At 41.7% G+C, this 23,266-nt stretch overlaps 1 protein-coding gene across 1 annotated transcript in view; it reads right to left on the reverse strand.

The window, feature by feature from the left end:
* The window catches only part of BTRC (beta-transducin repeat containing E3 ubiquitin protein ligase), an 89,045-nt gene that overhangs the window by 14,181 nt on the left and 51,598 nt on the right, over window positions 1-23,266 (reverse strand). The window contains exons 4-6 of the mRNA XM_009894243.1: window positions 9,744-9,975; window positions 5,132-5,318; window positions 555-651 (exon numbers count right to left, since the gene is read on the reverse strand). Of these exons, the coding sequence (XP_009892545.1) occupies window positions 555-651; window positions 5,132-5,318; window positions 9,744-9,975 (516 nt within the window). The remainder of the gene's footprint in view (window positions 1-554; window positions 652-5,131; window positions 5,319-9,743; window positions 9,976-23,266) is intronic.

Consider the following 23,266-nt stretch of genomic DNA (forward strand, 5'->3'; position numbering starts at 1 on the left):
ATTCTCAGTTGAGCTGTAGCTAAGTACTTGTACAAACTTGTCACAGCGGTGCCTGAGCACTGCTTTTGCCATTAGGAAACTACCAGAAGATGGCATTTTGCTCATACTAGATACCAAGCAGCCATCCTTAGTTGCTTCCTATTTCCCCGGATCTTAGGATTGCAGTCATTAACCATGCACTTTCTCCCTTGCTCAGCTCCTGATATCTCTCCGTAACATCTTATTAGGTCTCATCTGCACTGGGTGGAGCAAAGTACTGTGGAACAGAGAAAATCAAGATGGTACAGTGCTTCTGTGATGTTCAAGATGTAGAGACTCCACCTCCAAACAGCTCACTGAATAATCCAACTCATCCTCTGTCTAAAGGAGCAGCGAAGCCTGGGACCTTATGTAACTATCCCAGACCTACAAACTCCAGACAAACACAGATACATCAGATGTAATGAAATATTTCATTAGAATGAAATATTCTCAGAATTTCAGCATCATGAATAAATCGGGGATATTAAAAAAAACCCCACCAAACGCCACCACATCCGGAAGCTGTTTCTTACCTCTATGTCCTGTATAATTTTGGGGTAAAGTGCTCTGTAGAAGGAGTTGGGTGGTGCAGTCCCATCAGGAGGTTTATTTTTAAATAGATATTGTCCCCTGGAAGACAAAGAACACTCCCATGGAACACAAATCACGTTTCAGCATTTTGGAGAAAGGTCCTCCTGGCTTTTTACAAATGGGTAACCAGCGTTGAAAAGCACAGATTCATATTCAAACTTAATTTACTCAGAAAGACGAGGTGATTCCTTGTTTATTTGCCCTGCAACATGTCCGTGTTGTATTCTGACACCGAAATACTCACGAAAAATCTGTGCCTAGTCACTCAGGGAAGGGAAATATATTATCTATTATGGACATGAGCCCATTCAACTCAATAGGAGGTGAGAATGGCTCATGCCTGCAATACACACGCCCATATCAGAGGTCACCTTTAAAATAACGTACAAGGAAAATGAAAGAAGACAAGGAACACTCAAAGTCACTATGCATTCAAGGCTAGCTTTTATCTGCATTAGCAGGAACAGTATCGGTTTTGGTACATGGACATTTTACTGCTACTACTATATTTTGGTTAGCCACACTTCATCTGTGGTGCCTCCCTCATTTCAACACTGATTTGGAATACTCATATCCCAAGCTAGATTTTTGCTACAAAAAAGATCCGTAAACGGCAATCACTACCTGCTGTGTAAAAAACTTTAATTCCTCATCCTGAAGTTAAGAAGCCACCAAACACGGTGTGGAAGCTAGTAAACCCCACCATGGGCGTACTAACTGCTGTTCTGCCTGGCAACATGCCTCACAAAATGGAGAGAGGCACAAATGCCTCCGAGTGTAATCCTGGCATCAGAGGCACAGAGTTTATACTGGGCCAGCTCTCCACTTCCCCCTCCCTTGCTCCATTATGGCATAATTAATTGTTCAATACTTCCTTGCGTATTTCTTTCTTGTCTTTTCCGTACAGTGTACCTTGAAACTCATTTGAGAGACTGTACATTAGCTGCCCCGATGTACTTAAATTAGGGAAATCACAACGATGAATTTTTAGGCTATAAGGTAGGTATTTTTAGGCTATAGGACTAAACAAACAACATAACAAATGCTCAAGAAAAGAACTTTTGATAATTCTTTAAATCAAGTACTTTAAGTATGACGTGAGAGAAAGGTGCTTTCCACTTTGGACAGAGCAATCATCTGAGTCTTCAAATACAGTGACCAGCAGCCACTCATATGGGGACAAACACAGGCGAAGAAGGGACACACGGACGCAGGCAAACCACTAACTAGATGGTTGCCTACTTACTGTGGTCCAGTCTGGAAGTGCATACAAGAAAATTAAAATTATTGGCCCAGGAAGATGAAAAATGCTTTAGAGATACAAATAATGCCTAGGACACATCCTGGAAGACTTGGGGTAGGTCTATGAAATCTGCATAAAAGGCTACGTGCCTGAAAAGCTGTTGATTGTTTGCAACTTTACTAGCTGACCTAATACAAGGTCTTGTTGCTACCTATAAGCCCTGCTTTGCTGCGTGTAGAGTCAGTTGTTTACAATTCAGCTAAAGGATCGCTTGGAATTTCCACGGCATCCCAGTGGCCGTTGTGCTGTGGCTGTGGGATAAAAGGAACTATTGTTTGCAGGTTTTGATGACTGGCCAATTCAATCAAGTATTCAGATGGACACAAATGTGCCCAGATTTTGGGCTTCTGTTTTACATTTCTCTAAATCTGTGTAACCCGTATTGTTCCCCGACAAGCTGTCAGTGAAGGCTACCATGCTACGGAACTGGGTGTTTCTGTTGTAAACCACAAGCTGCAAATGCTGAAATCAGGCAGCCCATGTGCAAAGTGAGGAGCTGTAAGCCAATAACACCAGTCATCTCTCATTCTGAACTGTCCAGCTAGTCACTTCCTTGTGCCATGCACAGCATTGGGGATGATTTCAAGCTATAAAGCTCTATACGGCAGAGATGCAATTAAACTGGCTAGCTCTTCTCTGCCTCTCTTGACCACCACACCATGCTTGCAGTCGTATCTTCCAGAGCTAATCAGAGGGCAATGTGAAAGACAGGGCACAGCTTGCTCTTGTTGTATCAAAGTAACCTCCAGGACACAGTGTAAATCTGAAGAAGAGGTGCAGCAACACGGTGTGACTGTCCTTTGAGGTGAGACGCAAGACCTTGCAACTGTTTTTCATCAATGTCATGTGTCTGTATGCCTAGCAATCAGTGCTAATGTTATTTCTAAAATCTGGAGGGAGCAACTTGAGAACTATCAGCTATGATCTCTGACAAGATGTAGAGAATGGGTGAAGTTCCACAGAACAGGAAAAAGTCAAATGTAGCTCTTGCATTTTAAAAAAAGGGAAGAGGGTAGACCCAAGGAAATGGGGGACCATCCAACTCAACTTCGACAGCTTGGCAGTTCTAGAGCACACAGTCAATCATATGAGCGCCCAGAAGATGACAAGGTGAAAAACAATAGGCAACACTGATCAAACCAGAATACACCATGTCAAACTGACCTAATTTCTTCTTATAGCCTATTCTTGTGACTTAGCTAGAGAACTATGATCTTGGAAGAGCTCAAGAGTGGACACACAAATGGCTGGAAAACACAGTTTATCATTGGTGCACTGTCAAACAGGCAACTGGGACCTTGCATTGAGTCTGTCCTAGATGTGTCATTATCGAGCATTTTCATTAATGACAAAGAACGGAACAGGCAGTGCATTTATTACCTGGCCAATGATACTAAAGCTAGGAGAAGCTACAAGCACTTTCAAGGACAAGATTAAGCTCATAATGCTCCTGACAAAATGGAGAAATACCAAGCAATAAACAGAATCTAATTCAATAAGGACAAGTGCCAAGTTCACCACCTATTAACAACATAAGTATGCGAGATGAGAAATAGCAGCTAAGTAGAACTTCCACAGAGAGGATAATTAAAAGTTTTCTAACAATGTTATACCACTGTAAAAAAAAAAAAAAAAACAAAAAAACCCCCACGTTCTACTAGAAAGCATAGAATTAAGTGTCCTCCACATGGCATGCAAAGCAATGCTTCCCACACTGCCAAATTCTGGTGATCCCTCGGCAGAAGTGAGACACCCAGCTGATAAGGCCATCCACCAAGAATGGTGGATGAGTAATTGGGGAGGGTCTAAACAGAGAAAACAAAGACTGACAAGAGGACAAGAAAACACAGGATTACGGTTGGTTAGCGCATCCAGTATATAAGAAAACATGATCATCTTCCAACATGCAAAAGATTACTGCAAAAAGGAGAATGAGAAATTGTCCTGTGTGTCTGTGTAGGCTAAATACAATGTGCTGAACTGTAGCTAGGAAGACAGCCTAGATTTTAGGAATATCTTTCTAACATTAAAGTGCGTGAAACAGTGGAATTGCTTGCCCAGGCACAGCCTGGGGAATCTCCATCAGTGAAGGTTTTTAAGAACAAGTTAGACAAACATCTGGCATGACTAAAGAGAAAACTGTCTCTGCCTTTGGGAAACAGGAGGGACTAAATAACCTCTCAAGGTCCTCTTCAGACTTACTGTGACCTCAACAATACAGAGTAAAACCAGAAGTCCTGGAGAGAACAAGGCACTAAAAGGGATGCAAAAGTTATCACTGTCATGCTTGTGTTTATTTTACACTTTTTATAAACATTACAGTATTGGAAGCAGATCAACATAGTATTTGTTTTTAAAGGATGTTTCATAACCCTGATTTACTAGCCTTTACTTCCTGAGACAAACAGTATAACAAAATTAACCATAAAACAGGAGTCTTTGTTTGCAACTCTGTATCTTTTTCTTTTTAATAGCAACCAAAATGCCTGAGCTGTCACTTTTATCTTGTTTATGAAATATTCATACCCAGCTTCCTTTCTGCCAACATCCTAGGGACACCCTTGGAAAAGAAAATTATGTATTAAAGGACATACCCCTGAGAGGAAAAGTTCTAATGAAATGTTAACAGAGCAGCTTCAAACTTGAGTGAGACCCACATTGTAGTAAGGCTATTCCAGATGATTATTAACTAATCTATCTGCATTTCTAAAGTCCCCTATTCTCCGTGGTACCTACCCTCAGCTTCCAGTTTGAAAATTAAACAGATATCTAATAGTGAAAATCTGCTGAGGAAAACAAACAGACCTATCAAGAAACAACTAATTCATAGCACATTCTGCCCCACTGCCACCCCTAAAAAAGCTCTTCTGCTCTGAACTGCTGACTAGTTTAGTGTTCCCCCGAGGCGTACACAGCTTCTTAATTTGAACCGAATGACAGCTGGGTGTAAAAATCTCAGTCTGTGTATCTCACTTGTCACAGTGGGATAAGAGTGTGATCAGATGAGGAAGGTGAGGAAAAAGCCCCCCACATTGCCTGCACAGCCAAATGATGCCCTAACTCCCCAGCCCCTGAATTTTGATTTAAGCAACTATCAGGTCTGGAACCAACATGATGTTTCAGGGTGCCAAATAACCCTCTTTAACCATGGTTTGAAACACACAGCACCTACTGTCCTGAATGGGGGCAAAAGAGGTGAAGATGCAGTTCCCTCACCATCCTCTCCTCTCTGACAAGCCCCTCCACAGGGAGTCTGTCCTGACCATTCTCTCGATGAGCTTCTTCCACAGCATGCCGTCTGACGTCACCCGGTACCACTCCTTGCACACCAGCTCAGCAGCACACAACGATTTGGCATCCAGGTATGACAGAATGTTCTCAGCGATGTGATCCAATCCCCGAGCTGGGGGAGGGGAAAAAAAAAAAAAAAGAAAAGATTATTTCATGGGGAGACACGGAGTTTAAAACAACTCCCCTTGATAGTACAAAGATACTCTCTCCTTCCTTCTACTCTTCTGCATGCAGAGCTGGACCAAATGCACAGAAGAGCGTTTGCGGCTAAGTTCAGGAGTGAACAGCGTTCTCCAACTTCCTTTGGATATAACACAACAAGTCATTAAAAATAATAAAGAATCCAAGAAGTCATTCCAATCTATTTCGATGGGTTTTAGCACTAGGGGGATATTCTATGGATGGCATTTCCAACTCAGCGACGCAGCCCCCAAAATCTCTCTATATTAGGACCATTTCTCATCTCACTGCTACAGCTGTTCTCATGTTCCAACGGCTCAAAAGCTGTTTTTGCTAAAGCAGTAGCTTTTAAACGTAATGAAGAAAAAAATATATATTCCCAATGTGTGCCCTGAAGGGTAGTGGTACCTTTAGACATGGGGGAGGGAAAGATATGCAGATGCACAGGGAAGTGGAGAGGGAAGGAGAGGCTGTGTAAGGAGAAAGTGAAGCAGGTTTGCTAGTTTCATTTATTTTAGTGGGTGGAGGAAAAATATGCAGCAAAATGGTACAATTTGCAAATATTTTCCAGTGTGAATACCAGATTGGCTTTGTTTCAACATGGCTGGAGTGAAATGTAAAGCAATTGCTTGGTTGGCACCAAGCAGCCCGGTATAAAGTCTGCGTAGCTGGGGGCCAGGGAAGGTTATGCTACGTTTCTTAACTGGATGGATGTATCCAGGAAAAATGTGCCCGTACCCACTCAAATTTAATCACCGGCAAGACTTCAGGAAAATGAGATGCCTTTCACATGAGGTGCTGCACAAATACAGCTTCTCTTGGAGGCTGTTTAATTCACAAGTGAGACAAACCATCAAGAGATTATCTCACTTCACCGGTCAAATTTCAGAGCCCTTGTGAAAGTTGTAGTTTAGACCCCTTCATCCCTCAGGCACAACGTTCAGACCAACCAAAAAGGAAGCATGGCAGATTGGTATTTCATGCATCTTCCCTCTGGTTCACATTTGGGACAGAGTTAAATACGTCTTTTCTTGCTTTTAAAACAACAGCCTCAAAGACCAGGCCTTGCTTGTGACGGAAGGAAAAAACAGCAAGTGCATTTTTACAGTCACATGTCTGTACTTCTGCAAACCCAAACTGGGGGCAATCAGCTGATTCTGATTAGAGTTCATGAGACACAAAAGGCCCAACCTTTGGTTTTGTTAACTGAAAGATCTCAAAATTATCTCCCAATGCATGAAAATGAGAAAACTCAGCATGCCTCCTCTTGCTCCTTTCAAACATGCTAAATTTATAATACGCTTTGAATGAGACATTCTGCCCAGTGTTTTATGCTTCCATTCATAGGTAGAAAAAGCACGTGAATGATACCATGCACGACCAGAGAGTGCAGAAAGAGGCCTGACATTTCTTATCTTTATAGATGCAAAATTAGATGTCAACCTGCAAAATAAAAGCATCAGCAGCCTTTATTATGTATTTAATCTGAAAAGATATATACAGCCACTATATAAAATTCTTTATAAAAAGAAAAAAAGGAATGTTTGCAAAAGTTAGATTGACTCTACAGCAATTTGTGGAAAGAGACATACAACGTTTTAGTGAAAGTGAACTGGAATTTGCAGGAATTCTGCAATTTGGTAGGGCAGACATGGACATCATATTCCCCTGCTTCCCCACCCTGGCACCTGCAGCCCTGAGCTGTCTCCACTGGGTGGAAATAGCATATTTGCTTTCCCAGTCTGTGTTGCTTCCACTGGGCTCAAAGACATTTACCAGGACATTTACAAACGCCTGCCTGTATAGTATCCATATCTCTGGTTTTATGTAAGCAGCATGACAACAAGGAGTTATTTTATACGGAGAACAGACTGGTGGCTTTAAGAAGCAGGGCTACACTGCATAAACTGGGCACAGCAATTTTCACCCACAACTCACTGAGACATGTATCTAACAAAGCAACACTTCCTTAAAAAAGAGAAATCTCTGCTCGCAAAAGTTTTTTGCTAAATCGATGTGAAACATGATTAGCCCTTCAGTCCTCCATACCAACAAAAACGTTTCAGTTATTTCACACATGAAACCCTTTAAAAAATTACTTTCCTCATAAAAAATGTTAAACAGCTTGGAAATGCTAAGCAGAAACCTTGTTTTTCAGAAACAGAACAAAGTTTGTTAAGTACACAGTTAAGCTGCATTTTTCAAACAACCTTAATTCTGTCCAAAGTACTGGGAAAATAGTCTGAGAAAATTTTACTCTGTATTAGTAAAGCATGCTCATGATGTAAAACTACCTTTAACTCTGGTCATTCTTTGGGACAGAGCTAGGAGGACAGAGATAAGATGCCTCATGATTTTGAAGTAGCTTTATTGTTTTATTTACTCGAGGGGGAGAGCAGGAGAGAGAATGAAGGAGTAAAAATGAAACCAGAATACTGAACACTTGAGAATTTCAGAAAGCTAAAAAATACTTAAGAGTTTAGGGTTTTCTGTTTTATGACTTAATTTGAAATTTTAGGTTCATCACTCTTTCAAAAAAATTTGAAATTTTAGGTTCATCCCTCTTTCCTAGGCAATTTCTACCCCTGCCCTTACCCATTCTGCTCATTAGAAACCTGCCTATGCTCAGGACATCCTGCACAGACTGCAGAGCCTGCGCCAATGTAATTCCTTGCCATTAATTTTCTCCCTTAGAGCTATATTCACTAGGACATTAGCACTTTGCAAGTATGCAAATTGATGCACATACATTATTTAAGCACGCAGTTCCCACAACTCTTCAAATACTCAGATATGATTCCTGTCTGTTCTGCATTCTGAAGTACTAAAATTAGCTGCTTCCTGGGTAACTGAAAAGACCACTAACAAATACAGTATGGCTACAACATTTTGAGTGCCTCTGAAAATATTTATGATATTTGCCCAAAATTTTCAGAAAAAGGCCTGTAGGATGAAATTAAGCAAGTGCAAATGAGATGTGTTGGCTTGCTTTGATGGAGTTTTGTAGAGAAAGACCTGGAAAAATTGTGTATGTAACTATATGTATACTTCCACTTTAAAAGTGGGCAAACCAATGGACTTTCAACATACTCTCTGTTTTTCTGAAACACAACAGCTCCACAAGTTATAATGCTGCTCTAAGTACATGAGATTATTGCTGTTGGACTACTAAAAACTAACATAAAGCAGGTACTTAGCATAACTAAGATTATTTTTTTTATGTTACAACATCCACTTGATTACTGGGCACAATCAGCTTAAAAATCCAGGGAGTCTACGTATTTAACTTCATAGCAAAACTCCTGCAGTGCCTTTGTTCTTTGTGGAACTCACAGTTAAACATGCTTTTTTCCATCTTTAAACCCTAGAACCTAAATTTCACGTTGAGAAATCCCTTCTGAAGAATGATCAAATGATTGGATTGAACAAATTATCAGAGTTCAGCACTTCTCCAAAGGTATTAACAGAACAAGCTTTTGGGAAGAAACTCCTCTCTTCAACTAGCTATTTAGAGACAACACCTGTAGTACTTCTTGCTCAGGTCCCTCTGAAACCAAGGAACTATGCCATGGGAGTGCAAATCTATTAACTGTCTATCTATTTATCTACAGAGGTACAATCTACTGGTCTGAAAAAAAGACCAAAGTGCCGCGAATTTCTGTCTGGCTTTGAAACTCTACTGCTGTATATATTTTATCTCCCACTGCCTCAATTTTCCCATCTATAAGACAGGGCCAATACAAAACTGCGCATACGCTATTTTTTGTGTGCATTCTGTGAGATGCACCAAATGCCACATCTCAGAACAGGTGGGATAATATTCTCAATGGAAAGCACTACAGAGGTGCAAAGAATAGGACATTTCCATCCTTTAATCTCATGTCCTCCATTATCTATTAGCAATAAACACATAGGCAAAGTGATGGCTTCAGGAAGATATTTTACCAGGAAAGAGAGACAAAAAATCTAAGTAAGAAAGGAAAACCTCAGCTGAGCAACCAAAAAGAGTAGTAGTTTTAATTTTAAAATTTTTCGTTATTCACGCATTGTTGTGGGCATTATGAGTACAACCACCTGCCCTGTGGCTTACAACGACTGTCCTTATAATACATATATGAGCTGTGATTTACTCCTAGCCAAACCATGTTGGTATCAAGATCACGTCTTGAGAGACAGTAGGAATGCAAAATAAAACATTACTACGTTTCACACCGGTATAGAGCTTTTCTTTCAAAAGCTATCATCTATTTTGCAAACTGACCCTAGAAGAGAGCTCTCCAGAGCTCTTTAGGCCAGAGCAGAAGAGTTTTCTGAAAGACAAGACGGAGGAGCAAGCTCCCTCCGCCTGCAGAAATACCTGGCAGTGCAGTGATGAAGTCCCGCTGTAACATGGGCTTGAGGTATGAGTTTATATGTCCGTGCTGGTAGTGACACATCTGGGAGATGAGGTGCTCCACAAACTCCACCTGGTCAGACTCGGACCACTGTTCAAAATACTTGACGCAGAGTTCCTTCTCCTTCTCATAGCTTGCAGACAGTTTTCTTTGCTTCGGCACAATCATACTGGAAGTGCCATTGGCAAGTTTTGTCTGTAAACAGGAAGGAGAAAAAAAAACCTCAAATCACACATATGAAAAGAAGCTCAGGTTTTATGATTTTTTGGGTGGAAAGTGCAGAAGGAAAAGCACTCCAATACATAAAGTTGGCCGAGGCATGTACCCCATTTGATGCCGCAGTCGGAGCGCAGCCACTGTGAGCTGTAACTCCTGCGGGACAATGCATCGGCTCATGCCAGAGCTGCACGCAAAGGACTCCGGTCAGATGGGAAACCGTGAGTGGCAATTTAACACGAACACAATTTTATTTACATCTTGCAGACAGTAAAATGCATTTGGATTCCTAACCTACAGTTACCGGTTACTTCAATGCACCAACAGAAAACTGCATTTGTATTCTGTTTGATTGGGTTTTTTTCTAAAGAACGGACTGCTGCTAAAAAACATAGGAAATACATTAAGTGGATGAGAAAAAAAATTATAGTACTTCTTTTGAGTATAAAATTGTACCTTGAGAGCAAAGGCAGCTAAAACACACACTGATATTTGGTACATACTTCTTTCACAGAATAAGAGATTTTCAACTTTCTGAGCACTGTTAATATCTTGTCAGAAGGAGTCAGCTCGAAGAAGAGTTTCAGGGACAAAACAAAACACTGACATTTCAATTTACTACTTGATAGCAAGATATAATTTCTGATTTCTAAACGATTTAACTGGAAAAAAACCTGCACATTTTGCATTGCAAGGATATCCATTGTCCAAGTAAGATTAACTGTTTGCTGGGAAGTAAATTTTTTCCCGTAGTGGTGAAATAGTTTGTATTAAATGCTGAAAACGTGATTTTCTCTCTTTCACTGCAACGGTTTAACACCAGACAGCATTATAACAACAGTCAATATTATTACATCATTTTTATTTACAAAATACATTTAGAGGTGCTCTATTAGACATATCAAAATATATAAAACAATTTGCCACATTTCTTTTCTACAATGATAATTCCAGGCATCAACCTCACCAGGAAACTTTATTGACTTTAAGTGAAAAACCTAGTACCTAAATCTCTTTGCAAAGATATCTAATGATCTACAAGAAATCCATGGATTAACTGATTTTACAGGAAAAGAAAAAACAACAAAAAAGCCTTTTATCAGCAAGTGCCAAAATGGTGAGTTATTTGGACACCACAAAATCTAGTTACCAAAACTGGGTTTAGAATTCAGGAATTCCTCATTTCTCAGGAGTAAATAATCCCTGTATTTCAATACACTTCTCAATCCCGACAACAATTGGGAGTTTGAAACACCATTTCATTTTCTAAAGAAAATCCACCTAAATACTCTTTTCAGCATTCCCAGCAGAGCTGGGCAGTGTGTAGAAAAAGACATTAATTAGTTGTCATTTTTAACAAGTAGTTTCTTCTATTTCTGAACTATGGTTTGCCTTCATTTTCTTTGAGAACACAGAACATAGAAATCACATCATCGGTACTCAATTTTGCAGCTCAGTGTTTTCCACCTTACGTTTACCCCCACTCCTCCCTGCGAATTTCTGTGTGTCCAGTAAGATCATGCAAGACAAAGGCTATGACTGAACTACATTATTTCATTTGGTCATCACATGGACAGCACTGATGGCAGGCGAATCACAGACCGCGTTACTGGGTAGAAGGAAAGAAATACTCTCTCTTGGGCCAACTTCTTATGGAGAGAAATCTCTAAAGGGGCTGTGCGCTTGAAGTCCTAGGCGTGAAAGGCTGGAGTTATTCCAGCAAAGTCCACAGTAGGCAACAGCCTGGCAAAAAATAATTACCAATGGACTGCACTGAACATTGGTCTTAAGGGATTCTGGTCATTTTTGCTGCAGTTAAGCTGTCTGCCAAACACACCCTTGTAAAAATGCTGGATTAAGACAGCGGAGAGGTGTTGTGTTCTACAAGCTTGATCTCATTTCATTTCTTTTTTTTTTTCCTGCTGTACTTTATGGCTGCAAAGCATTTAAAAAAAAACCTTTATTTCTGCCTTTTAATTTGCAAGATTGTGAAGTCTGACTAATATGCTGAGCTGGAGCGGAGTAGACAGCTGATGTGCAAAGATCACAAAAAGGGCAACTCCTTTCATAGGGTGCCACCACGTTCTGGCCCTTCCTTGCCTCCCGAGCACCGTTCTCCCAGCAGCCTTCAGCTCCCCAGTTACCTCTAAAACATCAGTTTGGGGTATCAAACAGAAGCTACAACATCTGCAGAAACAAGTAATGGCTTATGTGTGTACAAACAGATGGTTTAGATGGGACAAAGTAACCCATTTTGCCTGGATCCCAAGTGAATATAGGCCTCTTGGGTGGGAATAATGAGTAAATTAGAGCCATTGACCAACACCTGGAATACCTTTGGAAGTCAAAGTCCATGTTTATATAGTGGATCTGCTAAGAAAAGCACTATACCTATTACAGGGTTTATGTCCAAATTAGTAGACAGGGGAACACTATATTTTTTAGGTTCGTGCGCGTACTTTGGCCACATTCTGACAATGCCAACTTGAGCCCTGGTTTGCACCCTTGCCTGCTCTGGCTTCCCATCAAAAGAGCGAGGACGAGCCCAGATGTAGCCATGGTATGCCCAGCAGGTCCTGTGGTCTATGCAAGCAAGGGACCAGGAGGACAGGGCAAGCCACAAACACACCAGTTCTGCAGAGCAGAGACAGACTGATTCATAGGGCTCCCAAATCACTCGCTCACATGCCTGCCCCAGACTGTCTGTAGCTACAGTTTAGAACAAAATTCCAGATTTTCAATTTGAAGATTCCTAAAAATCCACTGGGGGTTCAGTGAAAAAGGCCTGTTATTAAAAAAAGCCAACAACAAACCAAGATCAAGCATCTGTATTATTAAAGTGCTGGGTGGGAGGGGGGTTACTATCAGTAAGAGAATCGATATGGCTTCCTGAGAAACCATGATGACTCAACCACTCTGATCAACTGCCTCAAGTTCACTACAAACCCATCTCAGAACAATATCAGCAACTATTTCCTGGAGCACATAATCATCTACAACCTCTTCCCTCTCTCTCCTGGTACAATAACCAGGTCTCACCTGAAAAAGAAAGAACTGTCCCACACGCCGTTCACACTGCCAGTGTAAATATCCATCCCAACACACTGTATACGGGCATGCTTTTTACAAGCTTCACTTCCAAAAGTGGCAGAGAAGAATAAGCACTGGCAGTCCGTTACCTGGGAGGAAGCTTGAGTATACCAGAGCAAACTACTACCTCAGAACGGAGAAGGCTTTTCTGAGTCCCTTTTCACACACCCCTGCAAGCGAGGGCTGAGCGGTGCCCCAGCTGGCTCCAGGCACAACAGCTCATCTGCAGGAACAGTAGAGGTGTCCTCCTACAACGATGTGCCTCCGCTAGTAAGCTGTGCCAGGAAACCCAGGGGACTGAGCGCCTCAGGTTGGTACGAGCTCGGGGATCTACCTACTATGCTCCATTGCAGCCCATAATTACAAGACCATTTCTCCAAATGGCTACATTTAACACAAAGCACATTTGTATGCCCAGTGAAGTAGAAGAGGACTAATACATGAAAGGACTTTAATCTAAATAATGGCTTGCAACTATAGGAAGGTGCAATATTTTAACACAGATAAATAAAACCTGGATAAATCTACTGCTCTGCATATAAAACAAAGCAGCCATGGTATACTACAGCTGTAACCCATAAATGACAACCAAGGTTACTTTTGTTTTTGTTCAGTACAGAGGGCCAAAGAGCCTCCTAAAGCACCGAAAAAACCAAAGCACAATTCTCTGATTCTAGCATAGGTATGGTGTTCCCCCACCCATATGAGTGGCCACAGTTTTTATATATTTTTTTAAAAAAACCCACCATTGTCCTCTCATCATTGCAGATGACTTTGTTAAGGCACTTTCCACAAGGTGGATGAATTCAGATTATATGTTTCTTAAGGTAAGAAGGCATCTCTTAAAGTAAAAAAAAAAAAAAAGAGAAGCTGTCTCCTAGAATATTGAGAATGGCTTAAATGATCCCAGCAAGGTTTGGGACCTCCTGAACCTTCAAGACATCTTCATGCTGGAGCTCTGAAAAGACAGAGCTTAGACCACCACCGCAAATTTCTCAGAGTTTCTCCCTAGACAAAAGGAAGGGACTTCCCTTAGACGTTCCAGTACTGACAGTTCATCGAAAGGCTTCTCCCCTCCGTCCCGGACTCACTGGGACTACCGGCTCTGATACAGAGAGATGTCTTCTACTGCTTATCTACAACTGCAGCATTTCACCTCCAACCGCTTGCACCGCCAGTTGTGGTTAAGTCACTGATCTAGACAGAGCCACCTTAACAGGAATTTTGGATGGGTCTTAGTGAAGGGGAGGAAAAAAGAGGACATAATGTTTAATTATAAGAAATGATTGAAATAGGCACAGACATACCCCGGGTGCCTCTGCACTGCAGCAAGCTCTAAACTTGTTATCGTTAATGGTTTAAATTTCACTGTGCTAATCATTTCAGGACACAAGCCTTTCTTGATAATCTAATGAATTATTCCAACATCCTTCAGCAAAAAAAATCCTCCATGACAGCACTAATTACAAGACGTTTTCCCAGTGCTTATGTAAAATATGACAGAGCAGCAGCTTAGGGAATTGCAGAAAACTGCTTCTAATTTCCACTGAGAAACTGACAAACACCTCTCTTTCATCTCTCCCAGCTCTCAAGTAAGATTTAACTTTCTCATTTAGTTAATTACCGAGTGAGGATCATCATTTTCCCGGATCGGAGCGGCACAGAGCCTTTATCGTGTTAACTTGTGAACTTGATCGATGGCTGCTGCTAAAACTTAATAACTTCACCCCCTGGCAAATTGTAAGATAAATATAATAGGAGAAACTCTGACAGTAAAAACCTGCCAGAAATGAGCGCTGTGTTTATGTTTCTTTGCAGGCAGCAAAAAAACAACCGACAGCTTATTACTGGGTGCGTGTTACTTATATTTAAAAGACTCCAGGCAGTTAACTTTCTGCGTACTGTTCAAACTTTACTCACAAGATAAAAGATGCTGGGAAAAAAAAAAAAAAAAACAACCAAGCAATAGGATGACAAAGAAAGGAACCATGGAGGTGTACGGCCAGAGTTGGGGGCGGAGGGGGGAAGACAGGAACTTCACAATGAAAGCAAAGCCACACTTGTCTCTGTATTCTGAATATTCTTCAAGATTAACCACATTAAAAATACCCACAACTGTGAATCCAGACATGAAACTAGTTTCAGCAGCGGCACAAAGCTCAGGAATTTTGGCACATGTTAGAAGCTGTGTGGGAAAAGCAGAGGGATTAAAAAGCACCAGTGTGGCAGCGAGATGATTCGGTTTGATGCCTGTAAAGCTGCTCTTAGCCAGAGAACCTCAGCACGGCTGCCTTTTCCAGAGCCACTTGTGTGGCCATGAAACTGCTTGCCACTGCCCATGATGAAATACCACTCAATCCCACTCCAATGTAGCAATGTAACAAAAAAGGTGGAAGAGAGCTGGGAAGGTATGCCAGGCCTCCATACTAAAGGGCAGAGCTAGTAGTTGGGAATCCTGTTGAAAGAGGGCCGTTTTCACAGCCTAAAGGCAGTAGCAGCATAATTAAGAGGGTACAGGTTCAATTTCTATAGCTGGCTTCTTCCTTTTTAGGCTTGTAATTACCAAATGCTGCAGAAGGGATTCCCAGATTGCCAAGGCTAAGCAAAGAGGGAAGAAGTCCTTTGCAGCTTCTTATCTGCAATTTCCTATTAAAGAGCTCCTTTGCTTTGAGAATCAGGGGGGTGGTGAGGGGGTGTCTCACCATAAGGAACGGGATCTCGTGAGCTGTAGCACCTGAAAGACACGAGAAGGGTAGCCGGCTCCTCATTTTTCTCCTCTGCAGGATGAACCTGCTTTTCCAGTGTTTGACTTGACAGCAAAGCTACAATGCTAGGTCATTAAACAACTCACTCCATTTACTTTTATTTTAAAAGCTCGGTTTAGAATCTACCCATTTCTGTCCGCCTCCATCTCACATAACAGCCTCTGTGAGGTTAACCATGGGTTTAGCACATATATGGACTTACTCGCTCAGTACTGAATTAGTTTCCACGCTGCAAAGCTCACTGAAACATTCTGAAAAACGAACATAACCCAGGACTAGATGATCATCAATCACATCTGAGAGTCAAAAAGAAAGCACCATGAAAGAAACCACAGCATCTTTACTATTTATTTTCAAGAGAAAATTCAAAATACACGCTCACGCTGAAATTAACAGTCCCCTAGATGCCCAAGGAACTAGCAATTTTGCCTGTCTGGGGCTTTTAGCTGCTTGCCCACATCTGGTTTCCAATCACACTGCAGAAAAACTTTGATAAGAAAGGATACATCTAGATGAAAGATCACTGGAATTATGTCGGACACAGCAGCCCAACCTGTTGCACTTTCTGAAATCCTGGGGGGGCAATAGTTTTCAGAGGTACCATCTAAGTACCCGTGACACGGTGTCAGCCTGGAGGGCACCTGGCTCAGGATATTACCTCAGCCACAGAAGAAAGGGAGAAGGCTGTTTTGGTTTAGGGCCAGAGAAAGCTGCAGACACCAGAGAAGTAACATGCTGAGTCTCTCCAGGGATTGGGGAGGCAGGACTGAGCTATGGGCACTTGCACACTGGTTATACAAAGAGCAGCAGTAATACCTTGCTGGAGAAGCTGCTCCCCTCCCACACTGCTACACAGTAAACAGCAACTGGGAGAGGAGATTAAAAAACTATTCTTTTAAGCTAATACTTAATGTTTCAGACAGACTAATAAAGTTTAATTGTCTGGAATCTCGTAGCTCTTACTGTAAACTTTCCTTTGATATAGGTCTCCCATCTAGATTTTAAGTGCTGGCAAAAACCTCCAAAATAAAATTTCTCTGATGCCAGCAATGGATGTGAATTGGGAGTCCCTCTCCTCCTCCTCCCTTATCTGCAAGTTGTCTTTGCAAATAACAAGCACTGATGAGAAATCTGCTTGCATCAGCACAGCGCTGGCATATGTTACTTTCCCAAACTACAATCCCTGACCAAATGTGTATCGAGACATACGAGGGGGAGGGCAGACACCATCACTCTTGAAGAGCTAGATTTCAGAGCACACCTTTTATTAGTTCCAAAGTGATCATATACAAATTTCAAAGCAGATCCTCCAGTAACAACAAATCACTTCCAGTGGAAGTCACCAAAGGAAATGCTTTCTTCCTTGGCATGGCTACCAGAACCAGAGTTGAACTGCTGGGACCATTACATGTTATTACTGTTAATGGAGAGAAGGAATGTGCACATTATCAACTTGGAGAACCAGTCTACTCAAGTCATCGGGTAATGGCCAGTAGCAGCAAAGGGCTCATTTATGGCAGGGAAAGGCATGAGCTATGCTCCAAGCAGCAGTTTCATAGTTTTCTGGAACAGTTGCTTCTGTTTTTAAAACACCCAAGCATGATATACTGCCTGAGTGAAGTTACTCTTTATGGGTGTTATTGCTGATCTTCTTTTTGCTCCAAATGCTCCCTTAACTCAGAGAGAAAAGCAGCCAGGAACACGTAGGTGGACTCCAGTGATTCAAAACATGGCTGAACAGTGAAGACTATACATGAGTAGAGGGGGAGAATAACCCAAAAGACCTGTTATGTGCACTCAATAACACTATTGAGATTTTCAAAACACCGTGGTTCTGTCTATGTAAAGCTTTTATCATCAAGAAACACAAGCCCTCCAAGATAGCTTACCCAGTATTATTTTCCATGAGTTTCCTCCTTGGAGATGCATTTTCCTACCAACAACAAAGAGGGCACAAGCACACCAAACTACCTGGCCAAGGCAAAGTAAGCGATTCAGAACTGGAAGTCATGAATATCCATGCTGGATATCATGTACCATTTCCCAACTACAGGAGCACTACGTATTTCCAGGTGTACCAGAGAGATGCAATGAACAAAACCGCAGCAGTGTTCTGAAGAACCACAAGATTCACGCCTGTGCATTGCTACCACTGCAAACATACTTCTTAGATCTGCTGGCAGAGTTGGCTACATGAGCACTCCCTAACCTATTTCAGTCAAAATAAGCTTGTTAGCAAAGACCTGCTATTTAAACTGTCTAAGCTAAAACACCTCATCTTAACTGAAAGCAGGTTTGCAGTTTTGCTGACAGATCCTGGAGGGCAGCAACCTGCAGCAGCCAGACGAAGGCTGAGTGGTATTCTTTTCTACCAGCACAGCTAAATCTAGAAGAGGACATCTCAGCAGCTCACACTGACTGACACCAATACTACTGCTGTTAGCAGCCACCACAGAGGCAGCTGTAAGAGGAAAAGCCCGTGAAATATTCTTGCACAGTGTCAGGTCAGAGCTGGTCAGTGGGCTGCAGCCAAAATCATGACAGACTTGCCTTGTTGCATCCCATAATCCCTGCAACAGAATCCTGTAACTCTCACCCACTAATTTTCTTGAGATGAGCTGTTCTGCTAACCTTGCAGTCAAATGTTATCTTGCTGGCAAAATGGGGTGATTCCCATCAAGGACCACCAAGGTTGCTAGGGAAATTGGATGTGTTTGGCCTGGAGAAGACTGGGAGCTACCTACTAGTTTTCTACTACCTCAAGGGAGGTTACAGAGGAAAGTGAGACAAAGTCTTTTCAGAAGCGCGTAGTGACAAGAAGAGAAGTAACAGGCACAAACTGTAGCAAGCAAAACTCCGGACATTAAGAGGGAGATTTTCAAAATACGAGTGGACAAGGTCCCAAGCAAAATGAGCTGACTGTGAAGGTAATTCTCCTCCAAATAGGCAGTTGGGACTTCCAGTCCAACTCCAGAGGTCCATCCTAACTTAAAGTTTTCTATGAATTTATATCTTAAGTTGTGTTGGTCCATTCCTTCATTGGTACCTGGCAACAGATTCATGATCTAAGGAGCAGACTCCAAAAATACAAGCTAAGAACATTCTCTAATGAATTCTCTATCTTCAGAATTTGCATTGGGGTGAGTTAGGCCAAATGTTGTCGATATGTGGAAGTACAGAACAAAAGAAAGGCAACAAATAGTACCCTCTGCAACAATCAGCAAGCAGCTCTGACCATAACAGTGCTTCGAGAAGGCATACTCAGTTTCACAGCTGACCAGACCTTCTGCCCATCAGCTGATACTCAGATTGCACAACCCGTAAGCACAGATCACAGACTATCACCCTAGGGATTCCTTCTTGACTCAGTGCTCAGCTGCCAATTACCCTTCAGAAAAAATCCTCAAACTAAAGGAGGGAGGAAGCCTTCCAGTATTCCACTCCCTATCGTAGACTCAATCAAAGTAGAATTGTTTGAGTATAACATATAAGCAATATAAAACCCCCAGTAAACTGTGGCAGAAAAGGCCTGCTAGCCTCACTTGGTTCTTCAGCACACTGTATTTTCTACATAATGTTCTTTCACTCAAAAGCATGATTCCACTATTCCTTTTAATGCGATTAATAAACAATGAAAATAGTTATCAATCTACCTGCATTTCCCTTTCTACAAATCCAGGCTAAGTTTTCTCTTCTTCTTTTCATCCCACTTCTGAGAGTTACCTTCCTGTCACATCAAGAACGTAATCAGTGTGGAGCATATCATGTGAGAAATTTCTTCAACCCTCATGCACTGATGCATCCCATTGTAAATTTATCTAACAACCGCCAACCCTTTCCTTAACTTCTATTATAATAATTGGCTAAACATCTAAGAACAAATTACATGCTGAGTAAAGTAGCTTTTCCTTCCAACAGTTTTAAATATATTCTCTTTTGAATATCATTAGGTTGTCTACTGTGAGAACTGCCCTCTCCCTTGTCTCCTCTATTTTCAGTCAGCACACAACAGCCTGTATTAAGTCTAGTATTAGTATACTTGAAAATGCACTATTTGCATCTTCTCATCTTGGAAGAGCAATTTGGGATCATGCCTGGAAAAAACATACACAACCTTCTGACACAAAATAAAATTAAACATCAAGAGAATTCGACATTTCCTACCACAGACCAAACTAGGCAGATGCCCCATTTATAGCCTGTTCCCTTGATTGAGGGGTTAGAGCTCCCTCTAGCACTCTCGAACCAGAAGAGCCATCGATGCTAAGCTGTGACTATCTGGTCTCACCCAGAGCAGTCTTGCATAGGGCTGTCCGTAATTTTTATTTGATTTACTTTTTGCTGTCACATGAATAATTAAGAATACATCCACTAGTTTATCTGAAATTCAGGAGAAACAAATGTCAGGAGAAATTCCCTCTATAACCTATTATAAATACTCAGATTGCTATAATTAACTGATCTCTATTTTAAAATGTAATTTAGGACCAGCTGAAGGATTATCATGTCAGCTGTGTGTACAGTGTGAAATGTAGCAAGAAATTAAATGAAAAAGTTGTTGAAGATTTTGATTTTTCACAGCATAAAAAAGTCTTGCTACCTCACCCTCCCTTGCAGCTGACAAACATCCCAACGCAGCTGACAGGTCGCCTGCAGCTGTGAATTACATGTTTCTATTTCAGCATTAAATATTGAGTAACGTCGCTTAAGTAAAACTCAAAAGGTGTAACCCTGCTGAGTTCTGCACAATGCTGAAGACAGAGAAACATCATATGACAGAAAGTGCGTCAGCCCTTTTTAATCATAGGTTATTACTTATTAATTCTTGATAAACCGAAAGCTGGCAGTACAATGTAAAAATGAGAAAGGAAAATGGGAGCCAAGCCTTTCGAGTTTTATTCCTAACTCTCCCACTGCCACACAGACAAGTCACTCCTCTTCATTTCACGAGTCTTACTGGTTTAATAGATGTATCCTAACACGCTTCACGCAGAGGCAAAGCACAGCTTAATGCTGGGAACCTCTTCGAAGGCCCCTGCGTGAAAGGTGCTTGGTGAGGGCAATGTCACCAGGTGACACCACACCACACTACACAAGCACAAACTTCCCCTCAAGTGCCAGCAAAAATTTTTTCACTTAAAAACTAAACAAAACAGACCCGTTAGAAAGGGCACGGCCTCGACGTCACCAATTGGAAAAAATGCAGCTGTACTAATTGTTTCAGCAGCTTTCCAAAGCAGGATCCAAAGTCAAGAGCTTTAAGAAAAAAATTTACCTTGAGTTTTCTCAAACTGAGCCACCGCCTCCAGATACTCCTCCTAAAAATCAATACAAGCATGGAAACAACTCACACCCCCCTGAAGGTAAGCACCCCAGGGAGGGTGTGCTTTAGTTAAGTTCCTTCACTCATCACTGCAATTTCAATATGGAACCACCAGGGGACTTCTGAACATTGCTCGGGTTTAGAAGTTTGCAATTTTAATATTAGTATGTGACAGAGGCGAAGAAATACAATAGGATGTGTTAGGCTATCCATGGCTATGTTTTCACTTCTCTGACAAGCCCAGTAAGAAAGACTAGAAGTAACTAGACCCAAGTAGATGACAGAAGCACCTGACCAAAACTTCCCAGCATCACCTGCCGGTGTCCCGCAGTCCCAGCCGACAGCTGTCCTTGCCATTCCGGGCCCGAACTCTGTACACAGTCCTGCTGCTGCACCCAAATCCTGACACACAGACCTTTCCTCCCGCGGTACAGATGGTATTCAAGGCTGTTCCTTTTATCCCCTTAAGAGGACTTGGAGAAAAGTGCTGGCAACGACTTCCCTCTCCCCACACCTCTCACACGTGGCAGGAGAGGATTACAGCCCGATATCTGACCTGTCCACCAGGAGTGAAAGGACATCTGAAATGAAAGCAAGACCTCTGCAGTTGCAGATCTGTTAGTGATGCTGGCAACCCGCAGCTGCGTGCCTCTTTGGGCTCATACTGCAGTCCACCTGTCCTCCCCCGTATCTCCAAATAGTTGTGGCTTGGATCCGAATCAGAGACAGGTAAGAAACAGGTTGTTCTGACCCAACTGCAGTAAGACATGGCATCAGCAGCTTCCCCACACGCGCAAGCCCAGGTACTGAAACTTTCACAATCTCTGATCGCTTCAGTATCGTAGAAGCAATATACCTCCCATCTTCATTTAGGAAGCAGTTTGCAGCCATTGTTTTTGTGCCTTTGTTACTTCCAGACTGTGTAACTTAAGGAGTTCCTTGGTGCTGTGTTAGGAGATAAAGGGAAGGAGCATTTAATGCCAAGTGTAGCCCTTCTCATGCAAACACATTACGTACTCTGAGTGTTGGCTTCATTTCTGGGTGCAGTGGAAGACTCTGAACTGTAAGGTAGATACTCTGCGTAGGTACAACTTGGGAGAGGCAGGTACATAGCAGTGGAGGTTAACTGGGACTAATGAACTCAATATTCGCCCTGCTCTGAGCAGAAGGTTGGACCTCCTGATGTGTCTTTCAACCTAAGTGACTCTGTGTTAGAAACACATAGCCAAAGCTCATCTACACTTCCCAGGCTTTTGAAGAGAAAAGCCATTTAGATTTTGACTGAAGCCAGGTTATAGCTGTCTGATGTTTATGTATTTCATTTATCAAAAGCAAAATCTGAAATGATTTTTAAAAGATGCTGTATAGGGAATGATTTTTTTAAAGGCTTTCCAACTCAGGGCTTCACAAGCCTTTGCCATTCTATCATTCATCCTTTGCAGCAACCAAATACCAGGTTCTTAAAGACTTCTGCAGGCGTGTCTTCTCTCTGGCTTAGCAACTTGAGAGCGTGCAGTATTCAAGGGACCTGTTTGTACATACAGTCTTGACCTTCAATTCCATCCCTCCAATTATTTAAAATTTTTCAAAAACTGTTGATTTTATCATGACACATGTGTTATCCAAGAACTGCATCTGATTCTCTCTACAAATTATCAAATTCTAAACTTATCTTCACTTACGACCTGAACCTATTTCAAAACTCAGGTCTCAAACAACAAATTAACTGACTGTGACGCCTCATCATCTGCAGTCTTCTAATCTCAAAATACTCCCATTACAACCCACCTCAGAACTGTATGGGATTAGAAATTATGATCCAGAACAGGGCTGACAGATCTAAATGAACATGGCAGGAGAACAACTTGATTCAACTCTGTAATTCACAGAATTTTGTAAAATCCAGTGACTTGAAAGAAAACAACACATGCACAGAATTGGCATTAATTAAGCAACATTTTTATAACCTACAATCAAAGGCTTATAAGGAAGGTTTACTTGTCAGAAAGAGGGCTTTCTTTGCTGAGAAATTACAAGCCTTACTTAATTAACAATCTAGGTTTTTTTCTAGCACAGTTGTTAACTTAAGTAT

Source organism: Charadrius vociferus, unplaced genomic scaffold (genome assembly GCF_000708025.1).
Source record: "Charadrius vociferus isolate BGI_N301 unplaced genomic scaffold, ASM70802v2 scaffold711, whole genome shotgun sequence".
Lineage (NCBI taxonomy): Eukaryota > Metazoa > Chordata > Aves > Charadriiformes > Charadriidae > Charadrius > Charadrius vociferus.